At 36.5% G+C, this 16,443-nt stretch overlaps 1 protein-coding gene across 3 annotated transcripts in view; it reads left to right on the top strand.

Annotated features, from left to right (window-relative positions):
* LOC111143117 (outer dense fiber of sperm tails 2 like) overlaps window positions 1-8,449 on the top strand; it is a 34,455-nt gene extending 26,006 nt beyond the window's left edge. Inside the window, exons 13-17 of one of the 3 annotated variants that reach the window (XM_022496602.1) lie at window positions 452-610; window positions 1,911-1,996; window positions 2,080-2,242; window positions 5,385-5,510; window positions 7,997-8,449. In XM_022496602.1, the coding sequence (XP_022352310.1) occupies window positions 452-610; window positions 1,911-1,996; window positions 2,080-2,242; window positions 5,385-5,510; window positions 7,997-8,125 (663 nt within the window). In that variant the 3' untranslated portion in view covers window positions 8,126-8,449. The remainder of the gene's footprint in view (window positions 1-451; window positions 611-1,910; window positions 1,997-2,079; window positions 2,243-5,384; window positions 5,511-7,996) is intronic. The other 2 variants (XM_022496603.1, XM_022496604.1) reach the window with 2 other exon arrangements.
* The last annotated feature ends 7,994 nt before the right edge of the window (window positions 8,450-16,443 follow it).

The raw sequence follows: 16,443 nt of genomic DNA, 5'->3' as shown, positions 1-16,443 counted from the left end.
GCCTCACTGGCTGGATGGTGGCAAATGACCGTACCAGCGTTACTAGTTATGACTATGCTTGAAGATAAATGACAGGAATCAAAAAGTTTGCTTTCCTAAGTAGGTTAAACATTCTCCATGTAGGCTAATATAACTGTATGCGTTGAGTCAACAGACTTCTTTTTAAGACTATTTAAAAACTTCGAATTCTAATGTAAGTAACATACAGTGTTATATTAGTTACTCAACAAACTTTTTGAAAACCAAAGTACAGCCCACTTTTGAGGTACGGGTTCTCGTTAGCCGAGTCTAACTTATTGATTATTCATATTTATTTGGTTGAATCTTTTTGTTTCAAACCATTATGCCTAAAATACTTATTATATTATGAGCATATCTAGTGTTTAAGATAGTAAAAACATTAATGCTGAATGTGTGACCTTGCACTTGTTTCCTTAATGCTACAACTCAGATGAGAGGCCAGATGGAGTCTCATCTGCAGGAGTTAGAGCGCGTCCGCGACTCGTTGACGGCGGCGGAACAGAGGCTTCACGAGTGTCAGGAGAGTCTGCAGCACTGCAAGGGGAAATGTGCAGACCAGGCGCACACCGTTAGGGAGCTGCAGGGTCAGGTGTCCGGCCAGCATTCTGCTTTCTGCTAGATAGGTTCAAGGAAACTTCAGAATGATTTCACCAATTGAGGGCTCTCCTGTGGGGGGTTGATTTTTTTTTTTTTTTAACTCCCACCTCTGTCGATTTATCAGTTTATTGCAGATACTGTAATATTCTGCAAGCTGTTCTTTTAGTATTGTGAAAAATTGTTAACTAAAATTGCTCATTTTAGTTTATTCGTACAAATCTACATTTAGATGTCTGAGAACATGGTAATGGAGCAATGCTGTGTTTACATACATATTTTTTGACATCAGGTTAAGCTAACTTATTCTAAATTACCTGACAAAAATTACAATTCATTTTAATTAGAATTGTGCATCAAGCTCATTTGGATTATTCTCAGTTTTTTTTTTTTTTTTTTTGCCAACATATACTTCTGTACTCCATCAGAACAAAGATCATGGGTGCCCAGTTAGTCACCACTTAGCCACCTCCTAATTCAATGCTTAGCACAGAGTAAGTGCTTAATAAATATTTCTTTAGTTATTTTTTTCAAAGATGCATGTGCAAGGAGGTAGCAAGTGTTTTTATTTGTGAAACAATTTTTAGGAACAATTCCCTATATTCCAAATGTAATCTGGATTTTAATTTTGAAATGCATCCTGTTTTTAAAAAGCATGCAAACAAAATTTTGCTAAATTTAAATTTCTGAGAAGAGATTTTTCTAGGAAAATGCCAAATCTGCATAGATAACCTAAATTATTAATTAAATTATGAGAAAAATTTTATTTTCCAAGCTTCTTAAAATAACTATAGCTTTTGAAGCAATAGGAAGAATATTCTGTCTTAGTATCCACAAATTTTCTGTGGTTGATTTGCTTGTTTTATTTTGTTTCTCACAAATATGATTTTTACTTGTAGTTACAACTTCAGAGTAAATTATCAATCACTATCTTTAGGTAAAACAAGAAATTGTAAGAGTACCTAAATATCCAACAATAGGAGATTCGTACTGTTTGGTCTTCAAATTTACTTAATAAAATAAACGTCCTTTTTCAAGAAATCATTTTTCAGAATGTATTAATTGCCATCGTTCAGAAAGAATTTTAGTAGATGATTTTTCATGAGGCACTAAACAGGAATTCAAGAGCTTGTGTTTTAACAATGTAGTGTTTCTTTGTATCTCTCTGTGTAGGAATATTAATAATACTGATGTTTTCTTGTTTTTTGTGCTTATTCTAACGATAAAGTATATAGATTTCTTTGGAAGTTGGTTAGAAGAAAATAACCAAGAAAACTTTATTTTTCCCCTTTTAGGTTGATGCAAATCATAATCTTCTGAGAAATCTTTCTCTGGAAGAGAAAAATTATCTTATTCAGTTGAAGTGTGAAAACCTTAAACAGTAAGTATTAAATTGACTTAAAATTGGTGTTACATTTTTCTCTATGCACTATAATTTTAAAATATATGTTTTCTGTAAAAAAGAAAATTAGAACAGATGGATGTGGAAAATAAAGAGCTTGAAAAGAAGCTGGCAAACCAAGAAGAATGTCTTAAGCATAGCAATCTTAAGTTTAAAGAGAAATCTGCGGAATATACAGCATTGGCCAGACAGCTGGAAGCTGCTTTAGAAGAAGGAAGACAAAAGGTACAGATGGCCTTTATTTAGAAACTTTTTAATTAGTTTACCCAAGAGTCGTTCTTTTAAACAGACAATATCTCATCTTACCAAACCTACAGTTATTGTTTTTATCCTGATGACAGGGTAGCTGTGTTACTGGTGCAGTTACTTCAGTAAGTAAATGATGGTGTGGCAGGGTAGAGGCAGATGGAAAACATAGAAGGAGCTCCCCTGCATCCTCTTTCTTTTTTTTTTTTTTTTTTTTTTTGTTTGTTTTTTTACATAAAACCAAAGCAGTTGTTCAAATTGTTGAGCATTTTGGTTTTGATCAGGATCTGATGAGCCGTAGAGCTCAACTCCCTTTTCTTTTGGCCAATATTGTTACATTAAGTACGTGTAAGAATTAAATTTCCAGTTAAATCCATTTGGTTAACATTTAATAAACATCTCACTGTGTGTCAGCCACTCCACTACTATTTGAGATGAAAAGACAAATAAAACCTTGTTAGTTTACAAGCTCCTTGGCAGTTTCCCTGGTGTTATGGGAAACCTGTGTACAGAGGACATGGGGAGACCGTAGAAAGAGGCAAACCACTCCAGGTTGGAAGGTGACAGGTTTGATAAGTGAGGGAACACAAGAGTTTTCTTGGATGGCCACAAGATGACTAGATTTCCACACCTGACAGAATCTTAAAAGTCTATATAGAGGGCCTTAACTAGGTTCAGTCACATACCCAGTCCAAATAGCCTCAACATCACATTCCTTTCTCAAGGCTCTTTACTTGGAGTGGCTTCTGGGAGCAGGGCAGGAAAGCAGAACAGGTATCTAAAGCATAAGGGAGAGAGTGGGGAGCTTATAATTGCCCAGGTTCAGCTCGTGTGTCACATGGAGGGCACATCTTTTTTTTTTTTTTTTAAAGATTTGATTTATTTATTTAATAGAAAGAGATCACAAGTGGGCAGAGAGGCAGGCAGAGAGAGAGGAGGAAGCAGGCTCCCCACTGAGCAGAGAGCCCGATGCAGTGCTTGATCCCAGGACCTTGGGATCATGACCTGAGCCAAAGGCAGAGGCTTTAACCCATTGAGCCACCTAGGCGCCCCAAGTCACATCTTTTTGATAACCTCCTCCAACAGACCTGGCCTCAACTCTCAGGACACTCATAGTCCAGGGGAAAGATAGTATATAAACAGACAAGTGTCATCCATCATTTGTCGGTGCTACAACAGAGGGAGGTACAAGGTACACCAAAAGACATTGTTAGTTTATTTTCAGGGGTGGTGGTTGGAAATAATGCAGGAGGGTCTTAATAGGTAAATTTATCAAATGACTTGAAAATGTAGTCTTGAAAGGACTTCAGGTGGACTTTGGAGTCCAGCTAGAACTGGATTTGAATTCTGGCTCTAACACATTACACCCTGACCCAGAGTTAATCACTTCTTGAAATTCTAGTTTCTTTCTTTCTTTTTTTTTTTTTTTTTAAGATTTTATTTATTTGTCAGAGAGAGAGGGAGAGAGAGCAAGCGCAGGCAGACAGAATGGCAGGCAGAGGCAGAGGGAGAAGCAGGCTCCCCGCCAAGCAAGGAGCCCGATGCGAGACTCGATCCCAGGACGCTGGGATCATGACCCGAGCCGAAGGCAGCTGCTCAACCAACTGAGCCACCCAGGCGTCCCGAAATTCTAGTTTCTTAATTAGTGAAATGGGGATGATGAGTTTCCTCCTCAGATTGAATGACGCTAAAAAGAGATTGTCTATTCCATGATGACTCTCAGATGTATATCTCCACCCCCAGATTTCTGTCTCTCCTGAAAACTAGAGTCAGATATTATGCTGCTTACGTGACATCTCAAACTTAACATGTCCAATACTAAATTGTCTTTCCCTCTAAACTCTCTTCCACCCACATCTTTCTCAAGTTTGTTAATGGCAATTCCATGTAAGTTAGATAAAATCTGTTATCACTGAAGTGTGGCTCTTACATCACAAGTGCTATATACATACATATATACACATATATATGTATGTGTGTGTGTGTGTGTGTGTATGTATGTATGTATTTTTATAACTCTGGGAAACTAATTTAGATTTATTTTGAAAGATACATCCTTGGATAAAAGCTAGGTTGTAAAATGTATTGCCGATGATAGAAATGTAATCCAGATTTCTCAGCCCCATCAACCTTTGGGAGGAAAATAAAAGACTTTCTCCTAGAAATGCTAGGTGTCTAAGATTCCTTCTGAGAAGTGTTCAGAGTCCCCAGCGATGTGTCTGCCTTTTTTCTCTCCTGCTGCACCAGAATGTGAGGCTGTCTGTCTCTAGTTCCTGCCAGGTGAGGAGTGCCGTCACTGCCTTGTCACTATTGTCCAAACTGAGGACGTTGTCAAAGGCTCTTTCTCCTATAGCTTCAGATCCTGCTAGCATCCCTCATACTGCTGCCCTTGGAATTGGTGCAAAGAAATCTTTGTAAATTACTTTATAATAACTTAGAACTGGGTTTTCAGGAGCATGATTAGAGGACAGTCCTTCTCACTAGCTCCTTGCTCCTTAACTAGTCCTTGTCTCAGCTCTTACTCTTGTGGCTCCAACCCAGCATTCTTGCAAATAGGCTACCACATAGTTGAATCGTTGGATGAACATAGCTAAGCTAGCTTTCTGCTAAAATAAGCAATCTTAGAAATAAGAGAACTCAAATTCAGAGCACTCTGCAAGTGAATGAATGAAAAACCAGTCTCTTGTTGTATATGTGAGTGAAGGGTCTACATCCCATGCTCTGCCCCTATCTCATCTACCCAGTCTGCCGTCTGCACTGAATGAGAACTTGCTATGCTCTACCCCCACTCTGAACACCACGGTGAATGTAAATCCATGCAACATGCCAGCTGGTCTCAATAGGTTATAAAAATATAATGTTGGGCAAAACACCTACTTGAGTCACAGAGGACTGCAAATAAGTATACTTATTCCATCTCAGGCTAATTTTGCCGATACTTTTACTGTGAAGAGAAGTAAACATACTTATGTTGTTTGTGTTTCCTCAGGATAGAACATCTTTAAATATTTTGTAATTAAACTGTTCAGAAAAAGAAATACAGTCTAAGTATGTCAAGGCTTTAGATCATACTCGAAAAAAAGCATATTTAGTTATTTTGCTCTTTTAATGAAAATTACAGGTTTCTGAAGAAATAGAGAAAATGTCATCTAGAGAAAGGGCTTTACAGATTAAAATATTAAATCTGGAAACTGAGCTTAGAAAGAAAAATGAAGAACAAAATCAACTTGTTTGCAAAATGAACAGTGTAAGTATTAGTATGGCTTAATGTATTTTCATAAAAAATAAATTAGCAGTTAACATTCTTACCCTGTAGTTTAGTTAAAGTATGAAGTGAGCAGAACCAGGACTCGTGCTTTACTGGTAATATTAAGAATAACAAATAATATAAATCATAAAAATTTTAAATGTCATGATTATGCCGAAGAATAACTACCCTGCATCCTTGGTAGCTCCCAGCACATTTCCCCAAAGTCTCATCAGGCCCTTTACTACATATTACTTTCACACAACAGCTGCTTAGTGAATTATATGGAGGAATTTCTGGTACGAATTTTTCATTTTTTAATATATACAATTTAAACTATTTTGAGTTAGACTTTGATATCTGTCTTGAGTAATGAATATTATACTTTAAAAAGTGATGAGTTTAAAAAAAAAAAAAAAGTGATGAGTTTGTATTAAGTAATATTCAGTGTTGTTATATCTGCGTTTAAGATAGGTACTGTGGGCCACTCAGCCATGAAATGAGAATCCCAAGTTCACTGTGTTTAATTAATCTTCTGATGTCTTTTCCAAAGTATTCATGAAAATAGTCAATTAGCATAAGATACTGTGGAAGCTAGTACTAGTCGTGACTAAATTACTTGAAAACGGTCTACTCGATGATATAGAAAATGATGATACTTTATCTTTTCCGGGAGCCGGAGGTGTAGCAAACACTATCTTTTCATTCCCAAGTGTCTAGAAAGTTGAAAACGTGAAAGGTTCAAAAGTTAAATGATTTTTGTTATGTAATATTAATGTAATTTTATCACCATCAAAATTTCCATGGCAGTTTAATCAGAACAAACATTTCTCACTTTTAATGTAGCATGGGTCTGCTCTTTATTCTAAATCTCTTTTATTTATAAATTTATTTTTTAATTTTCTTTTCTCACCATCAGAATTTCTGATACTATAAAGCATGTGTCATTAAAGCTTCTGAAGAGGGCGCCTGGGTGGCTCAGTTGGTTGAGCGACTGTCTTCGGCTCAGGTCATGATCCCGGACTTCCAGGATCGAGTCCCACATTGGGCTCCCAGCTCCTTGGGGAGTCTGCTTCTCCCTCTGACCTTCTCCTCTCTCATGCTCTCTCTCACTCATTCTCTCTCAAATAAATAAATGAAATCTTTAAATAAATAAAAATCTTTAAGCTTCTGAAGAAATAAGTAGTGAGATGAGTTCGGTTTCTCTGTAATGTTCTCAGTGCTTGATTAAATCTGCAAAATAAGTTTAAGACGTGGTATTCTATTAAACTTGCTAATTTTTATAGTAATAAAAATCTAGAATTCTAAGCAGAGATTTAGACATTGCTGAGTCTGTGTGTTCTGTCCCTTCCAGGGGACAGTTCCGTGGTCAGGTCAGTATTTATTTTGTATACATGTCCTAGCTCCAGTTGAGTTGTTAGCAGCCTGAAAGCCAGTCTCATAGTTGGTTATACTCTAGTGTCCTCTACAGTGCCCTGCCCACAAGCAGGCTTCTTTGGATTTTCCGCCCCAGTGCTTCAGCTGGAGCAGGGTGAATGCATAGACCCAAACTTAACCTGGGCTGCCCTGCCTGAAGCCTGAAATGCTTGGTAGTCTAACAGATTATCCTAAAATCCATGAACATTTACATTCTTCCCTACAATAGAGGTGTGTTCTTATTAATATTTTGCCCTCCAAACTGTTGAGTAAAACTGATGTTTCACAAAGATTTGCTGTATTCATTCTGTATACTTTGTGTAGCCCAGCCTAGCACATTGCTTCATACCACTCCACTGCCCCCAAGGGGTATTGCTCAGTTTCAGAAGGTATCACGTGTCACTGACTACCAGATAGGAAGGAAATAAAAGATTCTCTTCTTAAGGTGCCTACATTTCAGTTGGAAGCTAGATGTTATTTGCAGCCTGTCTATCTGAAGTATTTTCAGTGAATAGATCTACTTGAGAATTTATATGCAACCAAATATTTTTTAAAAATATATTAGGCTTTTAATTTTTCCCTCAGAGAACACCTATTATAATAATGAGAGTTCTTTTTATTTTTAAAGGATTCTAAAAATAAAATGTTCATATTATCAAAACTAGAATTCTGTCACTTTTTAAGATAACAAAAGTCTTATAGTATAAAATACGAAAATGGCAAAAACTGGTATTAAAATAGGTCATGTTAAATGTAATGAAAAATAGTTATGATGGTTTTAAATAAAATCTATTATGTTAATCATGTTAAATATGTAATCATTTGACGTTGATTTTATTACAACAAACTATATCACAGTAAGATCAACCATGTGTGTACTTTAGTTATGCTGGATTTTAAAGAAAAGTGAGCTCTAAGGTAAGTTGTTAATGCACATATCAGATGTTAGAATTCCCTCATAAAAAATTAAAAGTCATGTATTTAATTGTTGTATATATAAATTTTACATTATAACTCTACCCTTTGATATGAATGTCATTATTGATTATCTTTATTTTTTCTTTATTTAGAAAGCACAACACCAGGAAGTATGTTTGAAGGAAATACAACATAGTCTTGAAAAGTCGGAGAATCAAAATGAGAGTATTAAGAATTATTTACAGTTTCTTAAAACTTCTTATGTAACAATGTTTGGATAAATGGTTGGGTTTATTTTCTAGAAGCAATAGGATTTTACTCTAAGTCTAAAACGTGATTAGGTACAAAAATAATAATAAATATACTTTAATTTATGGGTGGTAGTAGTAGAGTTTTTATGTAGTTTTCTTAAATACAATTTATTATCCATTTGCAACTTTAAAATAAGATACAGATGTTAGTATTCCTTTTTGCTGGATAATTTTCATTTAGCTCTCGTTTAAATACCTATTCAAATTATATTGATTTTTAGAATGGTTTTCACACACACAAAAAAAGCCAGAATCATTTTTTGTGACCGTCTGTAGCCATCATTTGTAATAAATCTAGGCCAGTTTTAAGCCAAATACATGATTTTGAATAACATATATAACATATATAGTTGTTTTACTTTGTGGTAATATATATATTTTTTTCCTTGATTTTATAGATACATATCTATAAAATCAAGGAAAGTATTCTGGATATTGTTAATAATAGTATAATTGTTAATAATAGTATAATTATTTAGGACACCTGGGTGGTTATTAATTGTTAATTAATAACAATTAGTGGTTAATTAATAACAATAAGTGGTTAATAATTATTAATAATAGTATAATTATATGGAACACCTGGGTGGTTCATTCGGTTAAGCGGCTGCCTTTAGCTCAGGTCTTGATCCCAGGGTTTTGGGATCAAGTCCTACAACGGGCTCCTTGCTCTGCGGGGAACCTGCTTCTCCCTCTGTCTGCTGCTCCCCCTACTTGTGTTCTCTCTCTCTCTCTCAAATAAACAAATAAAATCTTTTTAAAAAATAGTATAATTATATGCTTTCTAAAGATACCAAATGTCAAATTAATACTGTTTCAAGTATGATGCCATTATAATTTCTATGAGGCTTTTAATAGAGAATATTAACTCATAGTGACAGATGAAAACATGTTGGCATACATTGTTTGTTTATAAAGAGTGGGCATTTGGGCTCTCCTGTGAGTTTGTAGCCTCTTTTCTGTTTCATTTTTTATTAGTGATTGTCTGGGATTGTCACTGTAGACCTTCTAAAGCCCTAAATTAACTAAAAGATTAAAGGGAACGACTTGTTCCACCCCTTTCCATAGCCAGCTCCCTTGGGATGATCAAAATAAGCACTGTTAATACCAAGAAGTTGTAGGATAAGGTCTTCATTATTGCAGTGACATAAAAGAGATACCAAGAACTTACTCCCCCCAGTCTCCTACCCGATGTGCTAAGGCAGAATCCTCTAAAAGGGGACTGATGTTGTCAACAAGCAATCAGGTAATAGAATCTCCTCTCAGACAATGGCTTGGGGGCTGTTTATTCAAAGAGCACTCAGGTCTCAAAAGATCATTCAGAGAAGCAAATTGTGTACTACATGGTCCAGCCTATGAACAGAGCTGTCTCCCCAAGAGGTTTTATCCTCTTCTCTGACTAGAAATGGGATCCTGCTTCTCTCTGGTCCGTCCCCCTCACTCGTAAGACTACCATAGGAACTACAGGAGCTATTTGTCAATGACCCAACTGCTTACTAGTATTTTTCTTAAAATAGCTTAATATAGTAATTTCAGGAACTGGCCATGTTTTTTGACCAACAGTTGCTAACAATATTAATGTTGCCTTTTTTTTTTTTTTTTTTAAATCATACTTCTTTTACCAAAACACATACTTGACCCTTGTGGTCCTTTCTTCACCCCCTGAGGCAAAGAGAGATTTAAGAAATACTCCAATGAAAGGAAACTAAGGTTCTTGAGTACTGTGCACTAGACTGCACTCTTGAAAGGCAGAACTATACCTTCCTCATATTTCTATTCCAGCCACCATTCAATAGCCAGTACGTAGTAGATGCTTGGCTGATGTTCGTGGATAGATGGATGAATGGATATTGAGAGAGAAAGGTATTTATATTCCTCTTTTACATATGAAAAAAATGTAGGTGTAGAAGGATTAACTACCATAACTATGATATAAAACTCTTAAAGTTGACATTTGAGCTCAATTCTTCTGATTCTAAAATTAAAGTTCTGCGTACAGTGCTATTTTGCTGTTGCAAGCAGCAGTGGCATTGCTCTTATTTACTGAGGACTCACCGTGTGCAGGACAGAGCTCCCTGTGTGGGATATGTACTAACTTATTTAATCTTTACACTTAGTAGCACTTAGTGGGTGCTATTAGTTCATTTATTTTTCAGGAAACCCAAACACAGAAAGGTTTCTTGTCCAAGGCCACAGACTTAGTAAGTGGCAGGTATCCAGAGTCTCTGCTCTTAACTTTTATTTTACATAAATAAATAAAGGTAGAGGTTTCTTAGAACTATCATACATTTACCTCCTCTATGAATATTTCCTTTTTATTTACTTCTAATATTTACCAAGGTAGTCTGTGCCTCTGTGTTAAGAATTAGTCACTGCAGTGTTTCAGATACACTGTGGAAGGAAATGACTACTGTGGAGTCCCTGGGGTTGGTGTTCAGATGCTCCTGACAAAGGACAACAGGAAATGTGCCAGACCCTAGGAGAACTGTAGCCTGGAGGACAGACATTGGGCTCTTCTGGTGCCAAACTCGGCATCAGGGAGGCCCAGAGTCAGTGCCCTGGTGTTCCTGAGCACTGTCCTTTCTGCCAGCTCTCCACTATCCCAGAAACTTGTCCTATGGTGCTGACAGCCTGACAGGGTTTTCTCTATCCTTGATATTCAGGGCCTCAAGTCTTTCTTGAGTCCTAAAAGTTTTTCCCATTATTTATGCAATTATTACCTCTCCACATGTTCCTTTCTTCCTCCTTGTTTTGTCTCCTGGATATGATCTCCACACAACTTGCCTTTTCCCCTGGGGTCTGTCACAGGGTATCTTGTGAGGTATTTTCACCTGATTTTTCTGACCAATAATGTGGTTCTCAAGGGCAGTCATTCTCTTTCTGTTGGATATTGAGTTTCTAATTAAGAACTCACGTTTTTTAGTTCCTAAAAGTATTGGGTTTTGGGGTTTGTTTTTTTTTTAGTACTGTAATTCCATTATATTTTCATTAAAATTCTCATCTGTTTCTTCCATTGGTTCTACTACAGTAGGAATCTCGAGTTTCTGTTCTGCTGGCCATCTTTCTTTCCAAACCCCATATGAGTTTTAATTTTCCTTGCCTCCTCATGGTTGTGGTTCCCTCAATACCTGTCAGCAGCCTGCCCTGCGCATTTCCTGGGCAGTAGCAAACCAGGTGATGAAAGGCAGATGGCTTCAGTTCTCATGGCCTGAGATCGGCTACCCTCAGCTGAAGGGCTGTGAAAAACCATTCTGCTCCCAGATGTTTTCAGTCACGAGCATCAATTCTTCTCAACTCCCAAGACTAGAAGCACTTCACTCCACTGAAGAGCCTGCTTCAAGGTGTTCTGGGGTCCATAAGTTTGTTGAAGCGAACAAAAAGCAAAAGTCCCCAGTGGAGGGGAACCATAGGCATTGTTGTCTGTACCGAGAATACTGCATGGCAACTTAAAGAATGAATTCAATCTATATGCTGGTTTGAGATTTGCTCATAATTTTTGTTTATAAAATTTTTATTTTAAACTTAAGAGTCAAAGAATTATGTATTTGGTATGATTCACCTTTTGTAATAAAAAAAAGTCTCATGAATAAGTTGACATATGTTGATATAAGCATGGAGAAAGGTGTTGAGAAGCCTACATGCCTTGGTAGGGATGGAGGAAATAGTATTTATTCCACTTATTCCAGTGTGATTATTTGCTAATCAGTTAATAAAAAATTTTAAAGGTTGGAAGACAGTCATGTTAGGGAATAGAAGAGTAGGACTAGTGAGAGGTTATGGTTTGACAATGAAGTAGTGGAATTAGGTTTTCACAGGGGGGATTAGTTAGGGACAAGGAAAAAGTGAGAAGTCGGCTTGAGGTGGAGTAGAGGTCACTGGCGTGCAGGGTGCTGTCGTTGAAGCCCTCTATGATGTGGAAGGGATTGGAGTAGAGCTGAAGGGCAAGCATTCTGGTTAGATGTGGGCAGATGAGTAGGTCACTGTGCTAAGGAATGAAAGTTTTAAAACTCCACCACTGGTTTCTGATGACATTTAGAATAATATCCAAAATCCTCAACAGAACCCTTAAATTCTTGCATGTTTTGGCCCTCAGGTTCCTGGCCTCATTGCTCTGCCCACTTTCTCACCCTCTCCTACCATTTTCCTCCTCACCCACTATGCCCAGTTGCACTTGGTTTCCTTGAAAACTGAGTTCATTCCTACTTTTCTTTTGAAATACTCTTTCCCCTACTTTGGCCTGACTAGATCCTCCTCATTCTTTCAATTCGCTTCCTACTCTTCTTTCAGAATTGGCAATTTTTTTATCTGTGTGATCATGTGGTATTTGTCTTACTGGACTTTAACAGTGAGATTTACTGTTCTGTAGCCTACATCTAACAGGGTGCCTGGCACATAGCAGCCACTAAGTATATATTTGTTGGATGGCTAGGTAGGTGGAGGGATGGTGATACTGCCATTAGTTCTGGGCTTCAAAGTAGGGTGAGAGGAGTTGCCAGGAAAAGTAGGAGAGTTATATAGTCTTGAAGAATGAGTAGCTCTCTCTCCTGCTGGCCGCAGGAGAAGCAGTTTCCTGGGTGAGGAGACAGGTTTCCTTTCAGGCAGAGCTGGAGTCTGAAGAGAATCAGGGGGCAGGGGACCTTGCCTATAATCAGATGTGTGTCCCAGAGGCTACAGTGGAAAATGGAAGGGAGTTGGCATTGGGAGTGAGTCAAGAAAGTGGAATTGATTTTAAAAGGAATTTCTTTCTTTTTTTTTTTTCCTTGTCTAAGAATTAATAAAAGTCCCATGTGGTATCTTCTTTTCTTCTGATACTACTCATTTTGGAAAGTTAAGTCCCAAGTATAACATTAGTGTTTTTTATTTAACATTGCAACCAACTGTGGTACTTTCCAATAACACTTCCACAAGAGGAAAAAATATTAAAAATAAGTAAATAACTGTTTTTCCTTAAAACAAGATTTCCTTAAGATTGTAAAGTTTAAGTACATTAAAAAAAATGAGTATCTTGTTTGTTCGTTCTTTGGCATGGCGTGAGGTAGGGTTAGAGGGAAGGAAAACTGTTAGGAGCCCTCTCTATCATTTGTTATTTGATGAAGTTAATACTGACAACAGACTAAGCTTAAAACCAGAGAAATTAAGACTGTGATTAGCTGTCACATTATTTTAAATAAATATTTTAATTATAAACTGTGACCCCCCCCTTTATGCAAGCTTAAAGTTTATTTTTTGCAATATCTTTGTAAAGTAGATCTCTTTCCTATCATTAAAGCTCAATTTTTTAAAAGAACTGAATAGAAAGAGTGTCTGAATCTACTTTAAAAAATGGCAATTTCATTTTCATAATTAATGGTAACTAAAACTTCTTGAATGTCACCTGAATACTATCTAAAACTTTTTTATACTTAAAAGATTTTGTTTTACTAAGTACAGTTAATTCTTTAAAACTTCATAAGTTTTCATCTCCATGCCAGAAGTCTAACTTGGTTCTTACTGTTTTGAACTTGTCTTATTTGAGAGTTCTATTTTAGCCTTTCTGATAGTGTTCATAAAATTGAAATGAGAAATAAGAATTTTAATTTTAAATGAGTTAACTCCTATTAAAACACTAAGCCTAACACTTAAGAATACAGTAGACGCAAAAATTTCTATACTTTCTTTTTCCTGCCCAACATATAAATAGGTCTTACACATTAATAAAAATATGAATGTCCATCCAATACAATGGCCAAAGGATAACAATAGACAAAGCATAAGAGAAGAATTGCCAATGGCCAACAAATATATTCATAAGATGCTTAGTTTAGTAGTAAAAAAGTGTAAGTGAAAACGAATCTCTTTACTTCCCCTACAGTCATTTTAAAGAGGTAAATTCCACTTTTGAAAAGAGATAAAATGAGACTTCTCACTACTAATGGGACTTACTGTTCCATTTATCTCTGAGCTTACAATAATATATTATTGTTCCACAGTTGGAGAGTTATGTTGTTTTCATGTTTTCTCTGTTACAAACTTTTCTGCAGTGGATATCATCCTGACTCTAATTATGACTTTAGGATAAATGCCTAGATGTAAATTATAGTATCAGATGCTTTGCAAGTTTTCAAGGTTCTTGAAACAGAATTGTTCATGTCATTTGCTACAATAATTTTCAACTTAGGTATTTATCCTAAGGTAATTAGAAGCTGGTGGGAACTACTGTTTAGACCACTTCATTGCTTAGCTAATGCCTGGCATCTAGTGACAGTTAAGTCTTGTCATTCAACATTCAAATGAACAGCAGTATGGCCAAGTCATCTTTCAATTTTAGTTATAACTATGAAGTAGGAATGTGAACATACTCTGAAAATTACAAGAAGTTCTGAAATTGTAAGTATAAGTATTTGTTTATAATTTTAGAAGTGCTATACTTTTCTCATTTTTAGTTGATGTCAATGCAACTGAACCTGAAGCTGATGTTTACTTTCCTACATGTCTATTTATTTGATATTCATTTGTATTAATTTTTTTCAGAAATTTTATTTTTGAGCTTTTTATTTTATTTTTTATTAACATATAATATATTATTTGTTTCAGGGGTATAGGTCTGTATTTCATCAGTCTTACACAATACACAGTGCTCACCATAGCACATACCCTCCCCAATGTACATCCCCGAACTACCCCATCCCTGCCACGCCCCTCCCCTCCAGCAACTCTCAGTTTGTTTCCTGAGATTGACTCAGTTATGATTTGTCTCTCTCTCTCTCTGGTTTCATTTTGTTTCATTTTTTTCCTCTGTTTCCCTATGATCCTCTGCCTTGTTTCTCACATTCCACGTATCAGTGAGATCATATGATAATTGTCTTTCTCTGATTGACTTATTTTGCTTAGCATAATACCCTCTAGTTCCCTCCATGTCATTGCAAATGTCAAGATTTCATTTTTGATGGCTGAATAACATTCCACTGTATACATACACACCACATCTTCTTTAGCCATTCATCTGTTGATGGACATCTAGGCTCTTTCCATAGTTTGGCCATTGTGGACATTGCTGCTATAAACATTGGGGTGCATGTGCCCCTTCAGATCACTACATTTGTATCTTTGGGGTAAATACCCAGTAGTTCAATTGCTGGGTCATAGGGTATTTCAACTTTTTTGAGGAACCTCCGTACTGTTTTCCAGAGTAACTGCAGCAGTTTGCGTTCCCACCAACAGTGTAGGAGGGTTCCCCTTTCTCTGCATCCTTGCCAACATCTGTTGTTTCCTGACTTCTTAATTTTAACCATTCTGACTGGTGTGATGTGGTATCTCATTGTGGTTTTGATTTGTATTTCTGGGATGCTGAGTGATGTTGAGTACTTTTTCATGTGTCTGTTGGCCATTTGGATGTCTTCTTTGCAGAAATGTCCATGTCTTCCGCCCATTTCTTGATTGGATTTTTTGTTCTTTGGGTATTGAGTTTGATAAGTTCTTTATAGATTTTGGATACTAGCCCTTTATATGATTTCATTTTCAAATATCTTCTCCCATTCTGTCGTCTTTTTGGTTTTATTGACTGTTTCCTTTGCTGTGCAAAAGTTTTTTTATCTTGATGAAATCCCAGGAGTTCATTTTTGCCGTTGCTTCCCTTGCCTTTGGCAATGTGTCTAGTTAGAAGTTGCTGCGGCTGCAGAATTTTTTTTTTAATTTAAATAATCTCTACACTCAATATGGGACTCAAACTCACAACCCCAAGATCAAGAGTTGCATGCCCTTCCAGCTGAGCCAGGCAGATGCTTCCCTTTATTAAATTTTTTTATGTTGATAAAAGTCAAGTTAGGTTGTAAATAGTATAAAATGAATTCTGGATGTGAATCTTTGTTGGAGGTAGATATATAAAATATTTTCTACTTCTCTGTGAGTTGTCTTTGTACTTTCTTCATTGTGACTTTTGATTATCAGAATTCTTAATTTTAATATTGTATTGGTCAGGTTTCTCCAGAGAAAAAGAATATCCATGATATTGGCTCAATTTGACCATGGAACTTGAGAAGTCCCATGATCTGCTGTTTGCAATCTAGAGTCTCAGGAAAGCTAGGGGTGTTCATTGGCCTGAGAACCAATGGTATAGATTATGGTCTGAGTTTGAAGGCCTGAAATTCAGGAGTACTGAGGGCAGTAGAAGATTGATTTTCCAGCTCGCATAATCATGCAGTCCCCCAATGAACCCTCCCCCCTACATTTTTTGTTCTATTCAGGCTCTCAAGGGATGAAATGATGTCCACCCACACTGGAGAGGGAAATCTGTTTTATTCAGTCTACCA

The sequence above is a fragment of the Enhydra lutris genome, unplaced genomic scaffold, assembly GCF_002288905.1.
Source record: "Enhydra lutris kenyoni isolate GAN:26980312 unplaced genomic scaffold, ASM228890v2 scaffoldscaffold9, whole genome shotgun sequence".
Lineage (NCBI taxonomy): Eukaryota > Metazoa > Chordata > Mammalia > Carnivora > Mustelidae > Enhydra > Enhydra lutris.
Note: the sequence above shows the minus strand (reverse complement) of the source record. Positions and strands in the feature narration are given on the sequence as shown.